The sequence below is a fragment of the Budorcas taxicolor genome, chromosome 5, assembly GCF_023091745.1.
Source record: "Budorcas taxicolor isolate Tak-1 chromosome 5, Takin1.1, whole genome shotgun sequence".
Lineage (NCBI taxonomy): Eukaryota > Metazoa > Chordata > Mammalia > Artiodactyla > Bovidae > Budorcas > Budorcas taxicolor.
The window spans coordinates 157,918,128-157,940,819 of NC_068914.1; the positions used below are offsets into that span (position 1 = coordinate 157,918,128).

Sequence of the window (22,692 nt, forward strand, 5' to 3'; positions counted from 1 at the left end):
AGCCGCCGTCTTCACGCTCCGGGTGCTCCCAGCTCCCGCAAGGCCTTTCGCGACGCCTCCCCTACCTTTGCAGCTGTCCCTTCTCCAAGAGCGGATTCAGTTCAGCTGGGGATTATTCACAGCGAACTTCCTCTGCGAGGAGAGGTCCCGACTGCCTTAATTACATTTCGGTAATCTCCTTTTAATTACTTGCCGCCCGTGCATCCCCTAGAGGAAGGGATGGCTGGTGTCCTATTTAATGAGCTCGAGGAGGATGCATTAACTGTTCCTGTTGTTAGTTAACTTCTTTTCCTTCTGTCAAGAATGGTCGTTGGCCTGCAACTAGACTTCTGAAATCGCTACCAGGTGGGGCAGGTCCTGGCTCATCCACAGCCGCCTCGCCATCCCAGTCCACCCTCGTGGGAGTTGACCACATCCCTGCTGAGACGTCTCCAGGGTCTGGGACCTGAATTCTGGAGCAAGGGGTGTGGGGCCCAGGTGGTCTGCCCCTGCCCCCTCCCCCAACAGCAGATGGACGTGCCCGGAACATCCGTGGTCGCCCCGTGGCCCCATCCTTCAGGTGAGCAGTCCCAGCCTCAACCTGCTCTTCTGGTAAAGGCACCTCCATCTTCACACCTCCTCCCCGAGCCAGTTCAGGGGCTGATACCATTTCACCCCAAGCGCCTAGTGCATGCGGACGGGCAGAGCAGGAGGGCCGAGCAGTGGGCCGGGGGGTGCCGGCATCCCTGCTGCAGCCCCTCCAGCCCCCTGGCTCCCTTCTGTCTCGAAGCACACTTCCTGCCGTCACCCGCGTTACAATTAGTCCCAAAGCCTCCTCTTAGGAATGTTCAGCAAGGTGCTTCCGGAGCTGCAGGGGACTCCGAGATGAGGTCAGGTAGAACCAGCATGGGGGGAAGCAGGGGGCAACACTCGAGGCTCTGGGAACACCCCTCCTCGCCATGCTCTGGGCTCAGGGACTCCAGAGCCGGCAGAGATGCTCAGAGGGACCCGTGAGCAGGGTCGGGCCTCCTCCGCTGCCAATGGTGCAACCTCGGAACGGGGCCCGTGAGGACTCCGCGTGGCCGGGGGGGCCATGGGAAGGGTTTGGGCATGTGCTCATGGGTGCTTGGCAAGGCCACGCTGTAGCAGTTGGAGGCCTGGAAGCCACTGTGAGTCCAGCGATGGGGCGTCGGTGATGCCCCAGGACACCTGCCCCCTGCCTCCTTCCTCAGTCGAAGGGCTGCTCCTGATTCATTCTCTCGCCTTCCACTTGCCAAAGGAGCCTCCCTGCTGGGCCCCCGGCCCCCAGGTCTTCTCCCCCGAGGCCCTGCATGGTCACGACACTCTTCTCCCCAAACCTTCTCTGGGTCTCCACGCGGTTCAAAGTGCTACGAGGCCGCCCACCCCATTGCTCCCTGGGTGCCTGCTCCTAGCCCTCTCTGCCCTGCCCCTCGCCCCAGCCCCGGCAGCCAACCTTCAAGCCAGCTGGGCTCTCCAGGGCGCCGCCCCCCACCAGTGGTCAAACAGCTCCCTCCCTCCTTTCCACCGGGTCTCAGCTCAGACAGCCCCTTCTCACCGGGCCCTCCTCTGCCCAGCTTTATCTGACCCCACAGCACAGATCAGATGCTGATATCTGATATGTGTTCTCATTGCTCATCTGTCTCTCTTGCTAGGATACAGGCCTGGCTCAATGGCTTACCTCAGGACCCTGCCCAGTGCTGGGTGCACAGCGGCCCACCGGAAGCCCTGGCTGATGGACAAAGTGGGTGGGAGGGGGCACATCCCACCAGATCCACGCTTTAGAGACACACTGTTGACGCGGAAATGCCAGTGATGTCATGGGAGGGGAAGAGGCAGCTCCGGGAGGGATGTGCAGGGGCCTAGAGGAGAGGCTGGGTGCTGGGGTGGGAAATGGTGAAAGTTCCAGGGGGGGGGATGGCTAAGAAACTGGGGGGACAAGAAGCTGAGGGATAAGGAGGTATAGCTAGAGAATCAGCAGGGGTTACAGGGGCTGCTTTGTGGGATGGGACTGGGGTGAACAGCTGATCAAGTGGTCTCTGTTCTGGAATCTTTTGCAACAATTCCTTTTTTTTTCTATATGGGCATATACTACTTTGATACAAATAATAAATGTTTGTTTACAGAAAGTCTTTTAAGAGTTGAGGAAAAGCCCCAGCAACCCCCCAATTCAGCAGCACATGCTCCCTGTCCTTGACCCGCCCCGCCCCCCCCCCCCCCCCCCCCCCCCCCCCCCCCCCGCCAAAGGATGTCTGTATAGGGAAGCAGGCTAGAGGTAAATATATCAAGATACTGGGCTTTCCTGGTGGTAAAGAATCTGCCTGCAATGCAGGAGGCCCAGGTTCGATCCCTGGGTCGGGAAGATCCCCTGGAGGAGGGTGTGGCAACCCACTCCAGTATTTTTGCCTGGAGAATCCCACGGACAGAGGAGCACCTGGCAGGCTACAGTCCATGGGGTTGCAAAGAGTCGGACATGACTGAGTGATTAACACTTTCATTCCAAATGTTAACACTTTATCCCGAGGGTGACTTTAATTTTCTCCATCACAATGATTGCTAATCATGTAAATGGATACAAATGGCAACTATCACTATTAGCTTGAACCATATGAAATTGTCAGGAGTCAATCATTTAGGCTCTAAAGACGGCAATTTCATAGGATGCAACCTCACAGAAAAAGAAATTATTTCCTTTAAATGGGGCTGCTTTCCAGATCAATAAAAGCATTCCTATCCTTTGAACCCAGTTATTTCATTTCTCAGTTTCTTTCTTTAGGAGAAAAAATCCAAAATGTGGACGTAGACATACAAGGTGTTCACTGCAAAATAAATGACAATCTCAAAAACTTGGGGGGAAAAAACTCTAAATGCTTAAAAATAAAGAGTCAATGGACTGTTATACAGACATTTAACTTGTGTTTGGAAGAACTTGAAGTGACATGTAATGTTAAGGAGAAAAAAAGCAAGATATGCGATTACACCTACAGCGTAACCTCCACTGTGTAAAAACACGCATTCGGTTTGTATGCTCAGGTTCACGGCGGCATTATTCACAGGAGGTAAAACTTGGAAGCAACCCAAGTGTGTGCTGATAGGTGAATGGGTAAGCAAAATACAGTCTATCCACACAACAGATATTATGAGACTTAACAAGGAAGGGCATTCTGACATGTGCTACAAAAGGATGAACTCTGAAGGCATTACGCTTAGAGAACCAAGCCAGACACGAAAGGACAGATATCGTATGATTTCACTCATCCGAGGCACCTAAAGTTGTCAGGTTCATAGAGAAAGCAGAACGGGGTTTGCCAGAGACTGGGGGAGAAGGGTCGGGAGTTAAGTGTTTAATGGGGACAGAGGCTTGGTTTTGCAAGATCAAGAAAGTTCTGGAGATGGTTACACAGCAACATGGGTGGACTTAATGCCCCTGGGCTGTGCACTTGGAAAAGGATAAGACGGTGACACTACAGTCTATGTGTTTCACCACAATAAAAGAACGGGGCGGGGATGCACTAGAAATAGACGGATAAGCTCTCCGAAGCAGCCCCTGGGCCCTGGGAAGAAGACCAGCTCGGAAGCTGAACTGCCCGGCATCCACCCGGCTGAGGAAGCAGGAGGGTGGTACCCGACTTCCGAGCCCACCTGCTCCACCCATCCCCTCCCTCATCCCAGGTGAGGTGATGCACGGGGTGGACCCGGAGCTCAGAAGGTCTCGCTCAGCAGGATGGAGCTTGTTACTGTTGCACCATCATCGTGGGGTGAAATGACTGTTTTCTTTTTTTTTTTTAACACTCGTATTTTCAAAACTTTTCTTAACAGGTATTTCTTTTAAAATCAGCGAAAAGATATAAGTCACATAAAAATAGGGAGAGTCACCATAAGCAAAGAGAAAAGACAAGTCACACATCAGGAGGAGATATTTACAACGACCACCCGACAAAGAAGTGGGGCCCTTTCAGGCAGTTCCCAGAGGAGGGGGCCTGGGTGGCTGATAACATTAGAAAGTGTTGGCAGAAATTGAATCTTGATAATACCCAGGGCTCCAGGATATGGTGCATGGGGAGCTCTCCCACAGGGCCGGCCGGAGTACACACTGATCGCTGCAGCCACCGTGGGGGTGTGTGGAGCTGAACCTGTGCCGTCCCGCCCCCTCCCCGACCCAGTCGGTCCACGCGGAGTGACCCTGAGTGTGCGAAGGACACAGTCACGGAAGGCCGACTGTGCTCTGCTTGCTGCGGAGAAAACGGCAAACCACCTGCCCACCATGAGCAGCAGGACAACTGAATGGGGTTTGCTCATTCAACAGAATGAATCCACTTGTCACTTCACTGGCTAGTTCTACAGCAGCTTCAGTGAGTGAACTGACGCCAATGTAATGACATGAATAAATCTTAAATTCCTGATAGTACAGCAAGAAAACCTAAAGCTCTGAAGACAGAGTTTGATATAATGTCATATGTATGTATCTATATATGTATGTATATATATATATATGTATAGTTTTAAACCAGGAAACACAATAGTACATAGGAATGACCATCTAAATGGCAAAGATGAAACTCTTCGCAGTCCCCAGAGGAGCTGGCACAGTGTTTAGAAGCCCGGAGGCGGGAGCCAGGCTTCGGGGGCCACTAACCAGCTCTGCCACCACCTCCGGGAGTGACTGGCCAACGACCTGACATCCATGCCCCAGCGTTCTCGTCCATGAAATGGGATATTACTAGCGTGTGCCTCTTCGTGACAGCAGAAGAATACACCAGTTCGTGCGTATAAAGGGTTAAGAACAGTGCCTCGCACACAGACTCTGCTGCTGTCATTATTACTGCGTTGAGCCTCAGACCTTAAAAATGTTCATACTGTTTGCTCTAGCCATCTCACTTCCGAGAGTTTATCCCACGTAAGTGATTGAGGATTTATGGACTCAGATGTTGACTGTATACAAATGTGTGCAGTCGGAAATGACCTGAGCCTCCAGCTACGTGTGCCTGTGTGCTAAGTCGCTACAGTTGTGGCCGACTCTTTGCGACCCTATGGACTGTAGCCCGCCAGGTTCCTCTGTCCATGGAATTCTCCAGGCAAGGAGAATCCAGCTATGACAGTGTGTGTGTGTGTGTGTGTGTGTGTGTGTAATAAAATACATCCCAGCACAGCCTGTTGAGATTTAGCTGCCGCCTTATTTTTGTATTTTTCACATCTGTTTTTATCTCCCCTTCCAGGAAGGCAGGGACCATAGCGCCCTCTGACTCAGCACAGAATGGAGGCCAAAGAGGTCCAAGCCCACTGACAGTAGCCTGTGATCGTCACTACTGACGCTGGTTCATGTGCAGTTAGAGATGGAGGAAATGGCCTAAGAAGGGATAGTTCACGCAGCCGGAGAAGTGGTCCCGGGAATGAACGAGAGCCCCATGGAGAGCAGCCACCCACTCTCCTTCAGGAAGTCCTCTCAGACTTCCCCCAGGACCCCTCTACAACCACGCTGACCCCTACCTACCCCAGGCTTGGCTGCTGCAAGGCCCAGAGCCTGGAACACTGGGTCCCAACAAGGGTCTCCTAAGTGGGTCCCAGCTCCCTCAGGGCCGGACTTCTCCGGACACCAGATCATCTTCAGGGATCTATGACTCCTAGAACTTTGAAGCCTCTCCTAAACTTCTTTGAAAATCAGTAAAATAAAATAACATTTCAGTGAAATAAAGGATACATATGTACCTTCTGACACTCGACATAGAATCAATATCAACTTTTCATTTATAAAAAGCTAATTAACTCAGGTGGCTGCCTATTTATGTGACACAGTTTTAATCAATTATCTATTTTTCCAAGACTAATTTTAGCCCTTTTCCAAAGAGAAATGCTTATGTGCTGCGGACACTCTTACCTCCTCAATGTAACTGCTGAAGTTCTGGAGAAAATATTTCCAATTTATGTAGGGGGTGAGATGAAGTCTGAGTTTTCTCAAAAAATAATGATACTGGTTATCTGTTAGTTTGTAACAGAAATCCTTAAGAACCTGTCCAAAATCCGAAGCCTTTACAAACCCAGTGTCCTCTTTATCCAATGCAGAAAATGCCTACAATTAAAAAAATAAAGCAGATATTACAGTCTAATATTTCAAAAATATTTTTTCTTAAGTATTGCTTTTTGGAATGCAAATAAAAGCAAGTGAATGGGCACTCCCTGTAGATTCTAAATTACTAAATGAATGCCCCAGGACTGAGAGGCAGGTAGAAGGTGCGCCTGGTACAGGAGCCGATGTGTTGTTGAGGAAACTCACTTCCCTCCCTCCCTGGATATGAAGAGGAAGAGGAGTGAAACAGGAACCCCACCCTCACTGGTCTGAAGCCGAGGGGTGAAGGAACCTGCCTGAGGCCTCTTCATCATTAAACTTGAGCTCCTGAATGAATCATTCATAACTAGAGGCTCAGGTGAAATTCCACTGCACTGGGATGTAGGGCAGGGGTCTCGTGATAGGAGTCTAACATCAGAAGTGTGGCCAGGAGGAGGACTCGGGGACCACCCCTCCCATCCCCACCCCAGGGCTTGAACCCTGAGGCTGCTGTCCTTTGCCCACCCTTGGCCAGAGCCTGCACGGCCTTCCTTCCCAGGGACACCCCACTACCGACATCTGTGCTGGAGGAGCTGGGGAAGACAGTGTCGACCCAGCAGAACAGCAGTCAAACCAAAGTGCAAACATTTGCTATAAAAAGGAAGCACGTTTCCCCCATCTGTTGAAACAAAATTGTTAGTTTCTCTTGCATTAGAAAACCTATATCAAGGTGCAGGTTAAGATCTTAGTTTAAGTGAGAATTGAACGTGCTTGCAGACCGAAACCCAAATTCCCTTGCAGTTAATTGTCACTCAGGACTAATTAGGCACCCTCATCGGTCCAGGGGGTGGTGTTATCCGTGTCACTAAATTAACCTCAAATTGCTGTCTGGCTGCGAGTTTGTGTTTGCCTGTGGTATTACGACACAGCCAGGGATGGTGGGAAGCCTCTGGCGCCACGGCTGGGAGGTAGGCTTTGAACCTTGGCCGTGTTATCCACAGTAAGGCCTCAACCTCTCTGTTCTGAACGTCTTCAGTACAGAAACCGGGACTTCAGAACTCACGTTGGTCTAAATTTTACTACAGCAAACCTGAAGTCACATCCGTCCCAGGTACCTGTGCACAGTGGATCTCAACAGGTTGGTAAGGGGAACAACCCTCCAGATGAAGGGCGCTGACTGAACATCCTGTCCTGAGGGCGTTAGAAGGCCCCGTGGAGCCGCAAGGTGAGCTGGGGTCTGGCTCACTGTGGCCACGTGACCCACACTTCCCCGGGGCTGGGTGGCTTCCTCGTGCATCAGTCCAGCCTGACAAGCCACAGGCTGGGGGCAGGGAGGCTCAGGTATGCAAAGGCATGGACGGAGGAGCCTGGTAGGCTACAGTCCATGGGGTCACGAAGAGTCGGACACAACTGAGCGACTTCACTTTCACTTTTCACATTCATGCATTGGAGAAGGAACTGGCAACCCACTCCAGTGTTCTTGCCTGGAGAATCCCAGGGACGGCGGAGCCCGGTGGGCTGCCATCTATGGGGTCGCACAGAGTCGGACACGACTGAAGCGACTTAGCAGCAGCAGCAGCAGCAGCAGCAGGGAGCTATAGACTCTGCACAGATATACAAGGTGTTGCTGCATCATTTCAGAAATGAGGCTGCACTGAGATGGGTCCCCCGGGACCTGCGGAGACGCCGTTTGTGTCTCTGGTCCCCGTGCTGACCCCTCTCCCCAGACAGTCATTCCTTCCTTCCCTCCCTGCCACAAAGGCCACCCTCCCCATTCAGGCCACCTGCAGTCTTGTGGCCAGAGAATCTCACTCTCCTGCTTAAAACCTCACCTCCTAAAGAGTGTTTCTCGGGAGTGAGAACTGTAGCTCCTCCCGCAGTTTCTATGGACCTCAGTTTGAGAACCACCCTGAGCTGGGAGAGGGCAGGGCCACCCTGCAGTGGACTTATTTGGCCTGCACGGTGCCTCTGACAGATCTGAAACATGTGTTGGCATTGAGAAATCAGGAGCTTTCATAGCTGCTCATAAAAAATGCAAAGATCTAGCCGAGCTGGGACCATTTCTCAGCTTAGCAGCGGTCGGTCAGCGGAGGCGCTGAGCAGAAGCTGCCCTCTGGACAGGGCTGTGCGCCCGGCCTGCTGCGGCCACCCCCAGCCCCTGCGTCACTTCCTTACTTCCGGCCCCCCCGTGCACATTGAGTTTGCAACCCTCAGAAGGCGACCCCTGGGCCCGGGCAACCTGGTGTCGACAGGGTATATAGAGGGGATTCCAGCTGACCCGCAGCGAGGCCATACTAATCCGTGATCTTTAGATAGTCGTTAAAAAAAAAAAAGACACGAAAGTGTCAGATCCTCGTGAACTCCTACACACAGGCCATCTCTGCTGTCCGGGAGGAAGGCCACGCTCGCTGGCATTCCCGAACAGTCACAGGCTGGCTGGGCTGCCTCTGGCCTCTCGTCTCTCCCCCTGACCCCTGAGGCTTGGACTCAGGAGCCCAGCTTGCCTCCCAGCGCTAAGGGAGTTAAAAAACCCCGGGCCTGGGTGTTTGGGCGGGTCCTTGGGTCTGTGTATCGCAGTCACAGAGACAGCCCTGCTCCCACTGTGCCGTCTGGACCACACACCCAACATCGCACGGGTGGCTCTGGATTCGCCGTCTCATCAGGCGGCAAGGCCTGCCCTCTGCACACGGCATCTCCTCTTCCCACGTCTGCTGCAGAGGGCAGCTCACGTGGGGACCCTCAAGGGGGACCAGCCCCTCGCCAGGAGCATGGCCCAGGCACTGTCTTCCGAGGATGCATCCCATGGCACTATCCCCATGTAGGCTGGGTCTTGACATACCCCACGGGGTCAAGAAATGTCAGCCTCAACGTCAGTGTACTGGGGGCACTCCCTTCTCACACTCCTGGGGCTCCGGTCACAGTGAGTCTTTGGCCACAGCCCTGCCCTGGGCAGCCTCTTCAAGGCCACCTTGAGATGGCATTGCCCACCCACATGGGCCCAGGAGCCCACTCTCTCCTGAGGCCTCCATCCTCTGCCCTCTTTGCCCCGAAACCGCTGCCCTCACGGCAGATCCTGCCTCTGCTGGAGGCGAGTGCTTCGGCCTCACACAACACATGCTGGCTGTGATCATGGCAGCTTTGCACGGGGCAAAACTGGACACACACGTGTGCTCACACAAACAGTCTGCCCGACCCACTATCGGGTTCTGATGCCCCAGGAGAGTGGAGGGAGGGGGAGGGGTCCAGGGGGAGGGGCCGGTTTGTGAGGTGGTTTTCAGGAGCTGGCATGGTGCCAGGGCCTCAGTCCCCACGTAAAGGCGTGTGTGGCCTGCCATACCATTGACAAAGCCAGGCTGGAGGCGGCGACGACCTCCTGGATGTTCTTCAGAGCCTCCTCTGGATTTAGGGCTGCAAAATTGATGGGCACGCTCTCCTCTTTCTCCTGGGACTGAGGTCTCGTCGGCTTGCTGTTCTCCACTGCTCGCAAGAAGTCAAGGTAATTGATGGAGTTATTGTGCCAGCCGATTCCCCAACTTGTCCCCAAAGAAAGAACACAATATATTAGTTAAAAATGCCATCACTTACTCAATCAACAAACACCTGCTGAGTACAAAACAGTGCAGAGGACACGAACAAAGGTGAGGCGCCCTTTCCTGGCCTGTAGGGGCCGCACACGGGTCAGCTATGCTGTTGCAAGAGGGCTCAGGGAAGGGCTACGGCGGGAGAGGGTGCGGCTCCGCTGCTGCTGCTGGGACCACAGACCGCGCTGCGCTGGCGCTCTGAGTCTTGAAGGCTGGACAGTCAGGCTCACAGGGTTTGAAGAGCAGAGGGTGGGGGAGGAGGACTGGCTGGAGGAATCCGGCCCTGTGATGGGGGCAGGTGCAGGAGCTTCAGCACGGGCGTGACGTGTGCGGAGGCGTGATCTGGGGAGATGCAGATGGTGATGGCAGAGCTGGGATGGAGGCAGGACTCAGGAGGTGGGGGCAGGGGCTGTGTTCCTCGAGACCTTAGCTGACCACGGCCCTCACTGAGAAATGGCAGGGACTCTGAAATCAGGGGAGCACGTCAGAGCCAGTGACAAGGAAAAGAGGGGCTGAGTAAAATAGATGTTAAATTCTTTTTCAGAGTGGTTGAAACTATGTCGGCAAGCTGAGAGCACCCAAAACATTTTAACAAAACCTACACACCTTAGTATTTTCTCAAATATCAATTCCCTGGTGGTCCAGTGGTTAAGAATCCACCTTACATGGCAGGAGATGCAGGTTCGATCCCTGGTTGGGGAACGAAGACCGCATGTGCTGCGGGGCAACTAAGCCCACACGTCATAACTGGAGAGTCTGGGTACCGCACCGAAAGAGCTCACATGGCCCAACTAAGATGCGACGCAGCAGATAAATAAGTAAAAATATTTTAGAAAGAAATTCCATGTGGGTGTGCATCTGAACAAGGACATCCATGCAGAAAAAGAGGCTCCTGCGCTCCACTCCAACACACAGAAAAATATCTTTAATTCTAAAAGAAGACTCTGCGAGAGCAAATCCAAGTTTCCTGAGACTATAGAGCTTATTTATTAAAGATGTAAAATAATGCAAAACATAGCTTGATGACACTCAAAGTTCACGTTTCTGTAACAGATTCCCTGGGGATCACTGGCATCTTAACCCCTATGCACTCCTTCGCAAAATGGAGCGTGTATCAAAGAACAGCTCGGAACACCAGGAAGTGGAGAGGAAGGTTTCCAGCAACGGGAATAGCAGCTTCTAAAGAGAAGGAGCCAAGAGCCGTGTTTCTCCAACCACAGCTGCAGAGCTGCTTTCCACGGGCCCTGCGTCTCTGGCTCGCGTGGCCGAGACGCCAAGGAAGAGGATAATCAGCTCCATTTCATCGGCAGGGTAAATTGCCAACTTGGTATTAAAATTTAGTAATAAAATCAAATGCATATGCTAATCTCAGTATTATTTAGAAAAGTCTATTTTGGATCTAGAAAAGAATAATCTACATATAATTATAAATAACAGAGATGTTTATCATCAAGAGGTCTTTGAGAAGAAACAAGCAACTGAGCGATGGATCCTTATTAAGGTTTCAACTCGTAAAAAAGTTGATCACCCCATTGACAGGTGGACTACAGAAATTCCACAGCCCTTGTGGTGTTTACGAAAGTTATCAGGCCTAACTGCATTTTAACAAGAGTCTCTTGTAATCATTTAGTTGATTATTTAGCTGGTGCTATTTTTCGTGATTTATTCACTGAATGCATTTGAATTCATGTTCAGCCGGAAATAGATTTAGTGAGAGGAGACCCTATTTAAGGAAGAAGAGGATACAGGCATTTGAGGATGAAATGGTCCTTCTTTTCTCTCTACAAACACACACACACATCCACACTCATACACTTACATGTACATACATATACATACATGTATACATATACATGTATATACACATAGGCAATAGAACACTATCCTTTAAAATTTTAAGGGAAAATGACTTGCTCTCTAGGAGTCTATGTTCCAGCAAGCTAACAATCTGTACAAAGGAAAACAAAAAACATTTTCAGACAAAGAACTGAGAAAATTGTTTTCCTGTCCCCCTTTTTCTTAGGAAAATACTCCAGCAAAATAAGAATGCAAATTCAGAAATAAAAAGATGTGGGCGTAAGCAACAGGGGCTCCGACCCTGGACGGTCTGGGAGGCTCCTGGTGGAGACCTGGAAGCAGGACGTGAGGAGCCAAGCTCTCGGGTGGAGTGAGCCCATGGCAAATCGAACGGAGCAGACAACTAGGGGGCAGACGCTGGGGGGGGCTGAAGGCTGACGATGCTGAACTCCAGAAGACACTGAGCCCCACTTTAGAAATCAGCGATGGGTAAAGAAATCACCCTACTCTCTTTGTTCTAGGAAGTAGTTTACAGTAGAGTTTACAGCATTTCATAGTAATGACTCTGTACATATTCATTTACAGCCTTTCCGCAAATGGCTTGAGGTGGACACAGAGGCCCAGGGGTAGAGCCGCTGAGAAGAAAGTTAATTTTCATTCATTGCTTGGACACTGAATACTATGAATTATGGACATGTACACAGCCATAATTCTGAAATGCTGTTTAATGGCATTTGAGTTTTATAATCAACCTGTGAATCAAGCAGAGAGGATCCGGTTGCAGCTGCAGGCCATGTAAAAGTTAACCAGCTTTTGCAAAAAAATATATCGCAGCTGACAAAAGGTGGGACACGGAGAGAAAAGGTGACAGAAAGGGGGTAGCAGGGCTCCGTGCCTAAGAGCTTGGAAGGGCCACTCTCATCCTTACAATAAGAAGGAAGCCGAACAGACTGAAAACCAATGGCCTTTCTTGGTCCCATCAGAAAACTGAGGTCACAGGGCAAAACGTTACCTCCAAATTTGGAGAGATGGGTGAACACAGAGAATCACAGCCAAGAGCTGCTTTCCTGGAACAAAGACCTTTGGAGCTGTAAGCCAGCAGGAACACATAAGTGGTAACTTGGGCAATACTAGAAAATCAAAGACAAAGAGAAGATCTTTACAGAAGCCAGAGAGGGCAGAAAATTTTATTTGCAGAGGAACAAAGATAAGAATTACATGGGGTTTCTCATCAGAAATCATGCAAGTAAGAAGACAGTGGACTGAAATATTGAAAGTGTTGACAGGAAAAAAAAAATTACCAACCTAGAATACTATATTCGGTGAAACTTATCTTTCAAAAGTGAAGGAGAAATAAATACCTTCTCTGACAAACAATCCCCGAGGGAATTCATCACAGCCACCCTGGCCTTCAAAAATGCTAAAACACACTCTTCTGAGAGAAAGAAAATCAAAGAGCCAGAAACATGGATCTACCTAAAGGAAGAAAGAGCATGGGAGAAGGAATAAATGAAGGTAAAATGATGTCTTTGAGGGACTTCCAGGCTGTCCAGTGGCTAAGACTTCATGCTCCCAATGCCAGGGGCCCAGGTTCAATCCCAGGTCAGGAAACTAGATCCCACACGCGGCAACTAAAGCTCTAGCATGTCGAAACGAAGATGGAAGATCCCAAGTACCACAACGAGGACCCGGCACAGCCAGATAAATACATAAATATTCTAAAAATAATAATATTTTTATCTTTCTTATTCTTAGTTGGTCTAATAAACCACTGTTTGCTCAACGTTACAATAACAATGTATTGGGTGATTTTAGCAAATGGACAGGTGAGGCGGATAACAGCAATGTTATAAGGCAGAGGTCCCTAACCTTTTTGGAGCCAGGGGCCAGCTTTGTGGGAGACAGTTCTTCTGCTGATGATGGGGGTGGCATGGTTCAGGAGGTAATGCGAGTGATGCGGAGCGGCAGGGGAAGCTTTGCTAGCTGGCCCGCTGCTCAACTCCTGCTGTGCCATCTGGTTCCTAACAGGCCACGGCCCAGTACCCGTCTGTGGCCCAGGGGTTGAGGACCCCTAAGGAACAGCAGACAGGGCTTGGGAACACGTACTCTGTAATACGGTGCTTGCACCTCCCGTGAAGCAGTGATGTGTTACTTGACGTGGGACTGAGGCTAGTTGTCCGCTTGGGCTGCAAATTCTAGAGCAACTCCTCACACTTTTTAGTGGGAAGGGAGGGAATGCTAATATCCTCACCTCACAAAGAGAGGAACGTGAGATGCAGGTGCTCAGTCATAGGACTGCCAGCCTGCACAGCTATGGGACGTGGCAAGTTAGAAACTGCATGTGGAAGCAGTTTGAGGAGGGGCAATCAAATGAATTGTTTTGATTCAAAATTACAAGAGGATAAAGTTTGCAGTTCAAGGGGCACATAACTAGTTCGCTTCTTCCTAAAGTGACAGAAGGAGTTTTTAAAAGGTGTCAAACAGTGGTTCTCAGGGTGCTCTGATCCAGCAGCATCAGCATCACTCAGGACCTTGTTAGGAATGTAGATTCCCAGGGCTCAGGCTCAGTCAGAGAGCCTGAGGGACGGGCCCAGCAAGCTGGGTTTCAGATGAACAAAAATAACTTTAGTGTAAATGTATACCAAATATTGCATGGAACATACACTAAAAAAAACAAAAACTGTTTATCTGAAACTTAACATAGCATTTTATGTCTTACCTGGCAATCTGAGTCCCTGGGAAATCTGACGAGCCCAAAAGAAAAGGTTTAAAGATTCTGACACTGGGAGTCTTCCAAGGAAACTGCCTGCCAGATTACCCTGCCAAAGTAGTTCAACCAAAGTTGACTAGCTCTACGTATCTGTGCAGAACTTTTAATCTGCTTCTTAGTATCTCACTCTTATTAGGGGCATATTTTTGAGGGAAATGTCTAACATGGAAGATGGGAGGAAAAGGCAACACTGAGGAGAGAAGCGACATTTCTCAAGTGAAGAAAACTTAAAAAAAAAATCTATTGTTAATAGTTTCAGAGGAATGAACTAGTATATCCATGAAACAAGAACAGGATACTATAGAAAAGGAGTATTCTGAGAATTAAAAACATGCGCTGGTAATTAAAAATATGAAAAGTACTATTAGCAGGGATAAAAATCTCAAAAGAAGGGTTGCAAACTAAAACTGAGAAAATCTCCCAGAAGGCGGAGCAAGGAGAAAAAGGGATGGAGGACAGGAAAGGTTTAAAATACTGGGAGACACTTTAAGTGGCTCACTAGTCAGTAACAGTAGGAGGCTCAGAAAGAAACAAACAGGAGAGGAGCTCGTTAATGAAACAAATCAAGAAAATTTCTGAGTTGAGGAACATGAAAAGGCACATCTGAGAAGATGAAGCTGACAGATCAGCTGAGGTTGTCTGAACACACTAGAAAGAGATTTCACAAATGGGAGTGAACTGGGGTTTAATTAATGATAAGAAGTACATAGAAACGAAGCAAACAAAAAATAATGATTAACTCCAGGGAAAACAATACACTACATAGGAAAAGAAAAGTGATCATTTCGTCACAGAAATATAAACCCTGAACACTCAACTGCAGCAAAATGTGACGTGGCGACATGGGGAGCCCATGGGGGTAAATGTGCGTGGGTTTCCATGGGGTGGGGGAGGCTGGGGAGGGAAGGGGTTGGTGACTATGCGATGGGTGAAAAGGAGTTAGACCCACAGTTTCCTGATAGGAAGCCGACAGACACTGCCTTAAAAGTGAAAAATCAATAAGTAGCTATTTAACTTTGTCACTTAAGACTATTAACTTAAGTACCAAAAATAGGCATTTAAAGCATTGGAAGTTACTGAGGGAGGAGAAGGTGGGGGTGGGGGACATCAGGGCAGAGAGCTGCTGTTTTTAATAAGCCTTGAAGGACGACTTGACTCCTGCCCAAGCGTATGAATAAGATGGGTGAAAGGAAAGTAATGTGAAAAAAAAATGATGATTGTGCTGCTGGACACACCCACAGGAAAATTACGTATTTGTCAAGTTGCTGTCTGTTTGCTTTGGGTTGACTCAAACCCATTAGAACACAGCCCGACCAGAGGATTATTAGAAGGCTCATTCTTTTTGTTTTTTAATTGAGTCACATTGGCTTATAAATGTTCTGGGAGTACATTATAGTTTTACTTCTGAACACAGGTTGAAACTCAATTTTTGGTGGCATGGGGGTTACCTCAATGCCAAAAGCCTGTTTGAGTGGACAGAGAAGGAAAAATTCATGAAAGCGACATGACCAGCCTGATTTTCAGCGCTGCGAGAACCATAGTTAACTTGCTCAAAGGAAACCTGTTTAGAAGATCAATCAGCTCCTCTTCCTTCAGAGAACAGCCACACTCCTGCAGCAGCTTCTGCAGCCGGCACAGGGATATGAAGCCAGTTTTGGATTTATCTAGTTTGGCGAGTGCTTTGCTGATATCTTGATCGTGGTCCTTAAGTTTATCCCTGAAAGAGAATACATTTGAGACACACACACTCCAGCAGGGAAAACCAATAATTTCTTTGGAGCAAGAGCTCCATGATCATTCTAATGGGATGATCTGATGATTCATCTACCAGCTAATCTTGAAGATGCTTTGCACCCTTGGTGTAATACATACATTGAAAGGTACTCTGGGAAAAAAAAATCATCATTATCATTTTATTATTATTCTTATCAGCAAAACTATGTTAGAGAAATTACAACCTTGGCTTTATACTAGAATGAGTATTTTAAAAACGGAGTGAAGCATTTAAAAATACAGTGATATCACAGACATGGGAAATATACCTCCATTCTCCCTGACGAAGCCTCGGTGGGTGCCTGTCATGTGCCAGGTACTGCTCTAGGTGTCAGAGCGGCCACCCTAGCAGAATTTCCATTCCAGGTGGGGCAAGGCCGATGATAAACAGAAGACATCAATGTCCTGTACGATGGGTCAGTGGGATGGCTGAGCGCTGGCGAGCAGGGCTAGGAATGTTCACAGTGGGCTGGGCTGCAACCCACAGTAGTGGGTGCAAGTGGGCCTCACTGGGGAGGCAACAGTTGAGCAGAGATGGCAGCTGAAGGACTCAGCTGGGATTTAGCCCCCTGCAGCCCTCTCCGGGCCCAGGGATAGCCAGTGCCAAGGCCCTGAAGCAGGAGTGGGACTAAGGACGCCGAAGAGCCTGGGCCCCGTCAGTGAGTGCTGGGGGTGCAGGGGTCCGAGGAGCCCTTGCCTGGTGTCAGGTCCTTTGCTGTGAAGAAGCGCAGCCATCCTTTGTGTGGATCAGCTGGCAAGCCAGGACCTGTGCCGCCTTCATGCTCCATCTCCCATCCTTTCTTGCCAAGGGAGGCGGGTAACTGTCATCCCATTTTATAGGAAGGGGGCAGCGTCCGCCCATGCGGATTCCGGGCTGGCCAGCTGTCCCTCGCAGGGACACAGGGACGATATCTAGCTGTAGCTCCTGCTTCAGTTCCAGGGCTCATTTCCTTGGGAACGTGTTCAAGTTTCTGATTCCGTCTTTCAGGAAAATTCTTCCCAGACTTAACAGAAATTATTGGTAAGGGAATAAAAACATGTGGACATCTTTGAGAATGAGCCGTCTCGCTCCGGACCTACGGAGCATGGAGTCTATTCTATAACTCCGGCTTACCTAGGTCTCCAGAAAGCTCTCCCTACCACCCTGAACACTGTGCCGATCTGACTCCAGCTCGGCGGTGAGCTTTTTAGTTGGGGAAAAGAGGAAGCCAGAAACTCCAAACTCGAAATCTTCTCTGGTAATTGTCTATCACCCAAGATATGTATTGTGGATTGTTCCTGTCATCAGACGCTAGGTTGTGTCCGACACTGTATGACCCCAGCATGCCAGGCTTCTCTGTCCTCTGCTATCTCTTGGAGTTTTCTCCATTGAGAAAACTGTCCATTGAATCGGTGACGCTATCTAACCAGCTCATCCTCTGCCACTCTTTTCTCCTTTTGCCTTCCCCTTTGTGGATACATACCCACAAATAGGTTCCTTGAGTGTGCCTGGTAAAAAAATTTTCCATAGCAACAGAAAAGTCAGAAATCAGGAGAGCAAAGTCTGAGAGTATATTGGGGTAGGGGAGGCAAGGACGCTGAGGCCGTGCGGGTCACCGTCTCCCTTCCCCGACTGGCCCCCGGTTCCGAGTTGGCCGATGTGTGCCTCTAAGAAGCTGACACAAATGAGCTGCACTAACTGTCCGAGGATGTGTGTCGAGAGAGGCAACTGCCTAGATTCCCGCATGTTACAAACTGGTTACTCCTCATCACAACTATTACATTCCACTTAATCCTTCAAAAAGGGAAGCAAACGAAGGTATAAAAAAAAATCAGAACTTTTTTGGAGATACATATTTTTAGAGAATTGAGGCGTTGAGCCTTTCTTGGACTGGTTTCCAGGCAATAATCACCTCTCTTGCAGAGTAAGTCTGTGCACACAGTGAGTGAGGATTCGGGCCTGGGATCCAGCCAACTGCCCAACAGAACCGGTGGCAGCCGACGCAGTGTCTGGGCCCCAGTCTGGATGCGAGACGGGAGCCCCACGAGGGTGGGGCCACAGAGCCCCCAGGCCCGCGGCCAGGCCGGCACGGGGGGAAGAACCCTGGGTGACTCGGCCGGTTTTGCTCCTGAGCCTCTCAGTTCACATCTCAGAACCGCCAGCTGCGCTTCTGTGGCTCGTTTACTGATGCTGCCCTGACCCTGGATCTTCAACTCAGACTTGGGCCCCAAAAGAGCAAGGCCTGGAAAATAAATACGGGCTCGAGAAAGGACTCTTCTGAATCTTAAAAATGTATTCAGGCCACTTTAAACAAAGTTGATTCACTTAAATTAAAGAAGCAAACGTGAAATTACAGTCCCTTTGGTGAGCATGACTCCTGTTTGTGAATCTTATCAGGGTTTGGTATAAAGGAGGAGGTTGAAAGTCCAGGAAATGCTGCATCCCGAAGGGTTCTCTGGAAGATCCACTGACACCAAAATTGAAAAGTGGGCTAACCTGAAGTTGACAACTTCACAGTGTGATATCCTTGAGAAAACAGGGGCCGGTCGGGAACTTTTATGGACCAGGCTTGTGTTCTTGGGTAGGAGAGCATGACGGCACGGCACTGGCTGAGCGTGCGTCAGTTCGCCGAGCTTGGTGCTGTGAAGACGTGAGGGGCATCGTCCACTGGCTCGGAGCGCTCCCGGCCACGGATCCACACGCGCCCAGTAAATGGGAGTGGGAAGAGAAAGTGTGTGGGCATCGCCAAGGATGCGCGGCTCCTCTCCGAGCCTCATTACTCACAAGCGGCAGGAGGGGAGGGAAGGGGGCACACGCGTGGATAATGAGGCCAGCCCTGTCTGGGAAAGATAAATTCCACTTTTTCACTCGTTTTATGGCATATGTGATTTATGCCAATCTTGTGCATAGTTTTACTTGAAATTTCACCAACTCAATTCTCTGCCTCTGGGCTTTATAACTTAGCAACTTGGACCTAACTCAGGGGTGCGTTCAACAGGCCTTTCTCTTAAACCCCATTCAGCCATTGCATCCCATCTCTGTGTCCTTGGAGTGCTTGTCTCCTCCGGGGGATTCTTTAGCTCATTCACTCCTTCGGAGATGGTGTGGACAGAGAGCTGCAGTGGCAGACGGCAGACGGGCACACACACAGGTGAGAGCGCCGTGGAGCCGCCCAGGACCGGGACTGACGCAGCGTCTGTTTCACCTCACGTCACATCAAACGTGGCAACATTTTCTCCCGCGTTTAACTTTTTATGGCTGCATAATTGACATATAACATCGTGTCGGTTTCAGGGGCTCAAGATAATGACTTGACGTCGTATACACTGTGACATGGTGTGTGGATAAGTGTAAGGATGTAAGGTGTAAGGTGTAAGGATAAGTCTAGACCCTGTTCGTCACCATCCACAGGATGAGAACTTCTGAAGATTTACTCTTTCAGACACACAGCACAGTACTACTAACTACGCTCACCTTACTGTGCTCACGTCCCCAGGACGTACCCTATCATAACTGCAAGCTGTGCTTTTGGACCCCTTCACCCCCTCTGACACTGCCCCCCCCCACCTCTGCAAAAGCCAACCTATTTTCTAGATCTACAAGCTTGCTCTGGTTGTTGTCGTTTTAAGATTCCACGTACGAGTGAGACCACCCGTTTTTGTCTTCCTTTGACTGATCTATTTCACCTGGCATAGCGCCCTCAAGATCCATGCATGATATCAACACTGGTGAGATTTCATTCTTTTTTATGGCTGAATAATATTCCATTGTTTGTGTAGATACATATTCATACACACACACACACACACACACACACACATTTTCATTATCCATTCTTTAAACAGTTTAAAATGTGGCCTTAGTGACTAGTTTTAAGCGTTGAAAAGAACCATGCACAGTCTCACCATCCAAATACAACATGATGCCTTCTGCACAGCATCTTCTGGTCCTCGTGGGCAGGCACGTATGTTTGGTGTGGTTACCATCAAGGCACACAGACTGTTTAAAATTTCATTGCCCACCAGTCTTCCATCACAAACACTCCCACAGGCTCCATGATGATGACTATAACTGGCACACACCACCTCATCTTCCTTGCAGCCGTGTTCTCTACAAGCTAGGGTATTCCTCTGCAATAGACAGGTGTCTACTTTGTTGCTGCTGTTGAAGACACACTGCAAGTCATACCTTGGACCTGCTGAACTCCTCTGAATTATTTCTGTGTGATAAATACTCCAAGGTTGAACTGCTGAGTTTAAGAGTGTGTCCTTTCATGCACTCACTGGACAAGTCCTCACTGAGAGCCTGCTAGGTGTCGAGCACTGTTCTAAACCAAGGGGAGACAGGCATGTCCTCCTGAGCCCTGCATTCCAGTTGCCCAGAGGAGGGGCCAGGTGTGTATGTTAGTACAGACCTAAAAGCTTCAGTTCTCAAGTTCAGTTCAGTCGCTCAGTTGTGTCCGACTCTTTGCAACCCCATGAACTGCAGCACACCAGGCCTCCCTGTCCATCACAAACTCCAAGAGTTCACCCAAACCCATGTCCATCGAGTCAATGATGCCATCCAACCATCTCATTCTCTGTCGTCCCCTTCTCTTCTTGCCCTCAATCTTTCCCAGCATCAGGGTCTTTTCCAATAGGTCGGCTCTTTGCATCAAATTATTGGAGTTTCAGCCTCAACATCAGTCCTTCCAATGAACACCCAGGACTGATCTCCTTTAGGATGGACTGGTTGGATCTCCTTGCAGTCCAAGAGACTCTCAAGCGTCTTCTCCAGCACCACAGTTCAAAAGCATCAATTCTTCTGCCCTCAGCTTTCTTGATAATCCAACTCTCACATCCATACATGACCACTGGAAAAACCATAGCCTTGACTAGACAGACCTTTGTTGGCAAAGTAATGTCTCTGCTTTTTAATGTGCTGTCTAGGTTGGTCATAGCTTTCCTTCCAAGGAGTAAGCGTCTCTCAATTTCATGGCTGCAATCGTCATCTGCAGTGATTCTGCAGCCCAAGGGTGACCTATACAATATGAATGACCTGAGAGTGTGGCTGGGTAGGGCTGGGTAGGATTATAGCTCTTTAACTCCATCATGGCTCTGTTTTGCTGCTGTTCTTCAGTTGCTAAGTCGTGTTCAGCTCTTTGCGATCCCATGGACTGAAGCACACCAGGCTTCCCTGTCCTTCACCATCTCCTAGAGTTTGCTCAGGCTTGTGTCTATTGAGTTGGTGATGTCATCCAACCATCTCATTCTCTGTCATCCCTTTTTCTTCTGCCTGCAGTCTTTCCCAGCATTCGGGGTCTTTTCCAATGAGTTGGCTCTTTGAGTCAAGTGGCTGAAGTACTGGAGCTTCAACTTCAGCATCATTCATCCTTCCAATGAATATTCAGCCTTTAGAACTGACTGGTTTGATAGCCTTGCAGTCCAAGGGACTCTCAATAGTCTTGTCCAGCACCACAGTTCAAAAGCATCAATTCTTCAGTGCTCATTCTTCTTTAGGGTCCAATTCTTATATCCATACATGATTACTGGAAACACCATAGCTTTGACTTTACAGACGTTTGTTGGCAAAGCAATGTCTGCTTTTTAATACACTATCTAGGTTTGTCATAGCTTTTCTTTCAAGGAGCAAGCATCTTTTAATTTCCTGGCTGCAGTCACTGTCTGAAGTGGTTTTAGAGCCCAAGAAAATAAAGTCCGTCACTGTTTCCACGGCTCTGCGACTTAACACCAGTTTCTAGAATCTACAGGGGCTTTGTAGGTGGCTCAGTGGCAAAGAATTTGTCTGCCAGGACAGGAGACGCTGGTTTCATCCTTGGGTCGGCAAGATCCCCTGGAGAAGGAAATGGCAACCCACTCCAGTATTCTTGCCTGGAGAATTCCATGGGCGGAGGAGCCTGGTGGCCTGCCGTCCATGGGGTCACAAAAGAGCCAGACACGACTGAGCACACACACACACACTAGAATCTACAGCAGTGAACGAGTGTGATAATTTCACAGCAGCACTGCCAGCCCCGGGAGGGACAGGCTCAGAACAACCAGGGTCAGTGTGGGACAGACACCGGCCCCCGCGAGGTGCTCACCAACTCACCTGGCTGGTATGGCCTTCTCTGTGCTCTGCTGCAGCTCCTTCAGCTCTTCTTGCACCTGCTGAGGCTTTGTGAAATGACCCATGAAGTTCAAGTACTCCTCCACGTAGGGCCGGTGAATGTCTGCTGAGTAGTTAATCCCCAGTTTCTGCAAAAATTCTTGGTAAGTGATGTGCCCTCTTCCCTCACTGTCGTACCTTTAAAGACAAGCACAAAACTCTCAGCTGTAGCTGCCGAGGGGGCATGCGCCGGTCTTTAACCCCGTCTACACTCCATCTGCCTGGTTCCTCACACCCTAGATTCCTGCAGTACTGGCCTCCCTGAGGGAGTCAGATGTGCTGGATCCCAAGGCCTGATCTGAATCTGTTTTTAACAAGATCCCCAGGCCATCCATATGCTCATCAACATTCCATTGAAACCCACTGCTCCAGTCAACAGGGGGATCACCTCATTCGAGGTGGTCTTGGTTCACCCCATGAGAGCAGCCGGATTCACCCACCAGCGTTTGGTAGAAAGATGACCGTGACCACGGAAATGAAAATGAACCCTTCCACTCATTCAGGGGTCTTTTACTGAGCACCTCCACAAAAGAAGAACTATGCTAAGGTTCAGAAGAAAAATCCGACAAAAAAAAAAAAAAAGCACATTCAGTCTTAACACTCA

The 22,692-nt window shown here is 49.4% G+C and overlaps 1 protein-coding gene across 1 annotated transcript in view; it reads right to left on the reverse strand.

Moving 5' to 3' along the window:
- The window catches only part of EFCAB6 (EF-hand calcium binding domain 6), a 231,875-nt gene that overhangs the window by 33,544 nt on the left and 175,639 nt on the right, over window positions 1-22,692 (reverse strand). The window contains exons 21-24 of the mRNA XM_052640994.1: window positions 22,032-22,226; window positions 15,750-15,905; window positions 9,378-9,573; window positions 5,873-6,064 (exon numbers count right to left, since the gene is read on the reverse strand). Coding sequence (XP_052496954.1) covers window positions 5,873-6,064; window positions 9,378-9,573; window positions 15,750-15,905; window positions 22,032-22,226 — 739 coding nt within the window. The remainder of the gene's footprint in view (window positions 1-5,872; window positions 6,065-9,377; window positions 9,574-15,749; window positions 15,906-22,031; window positions 22,227-22,692) is intronic.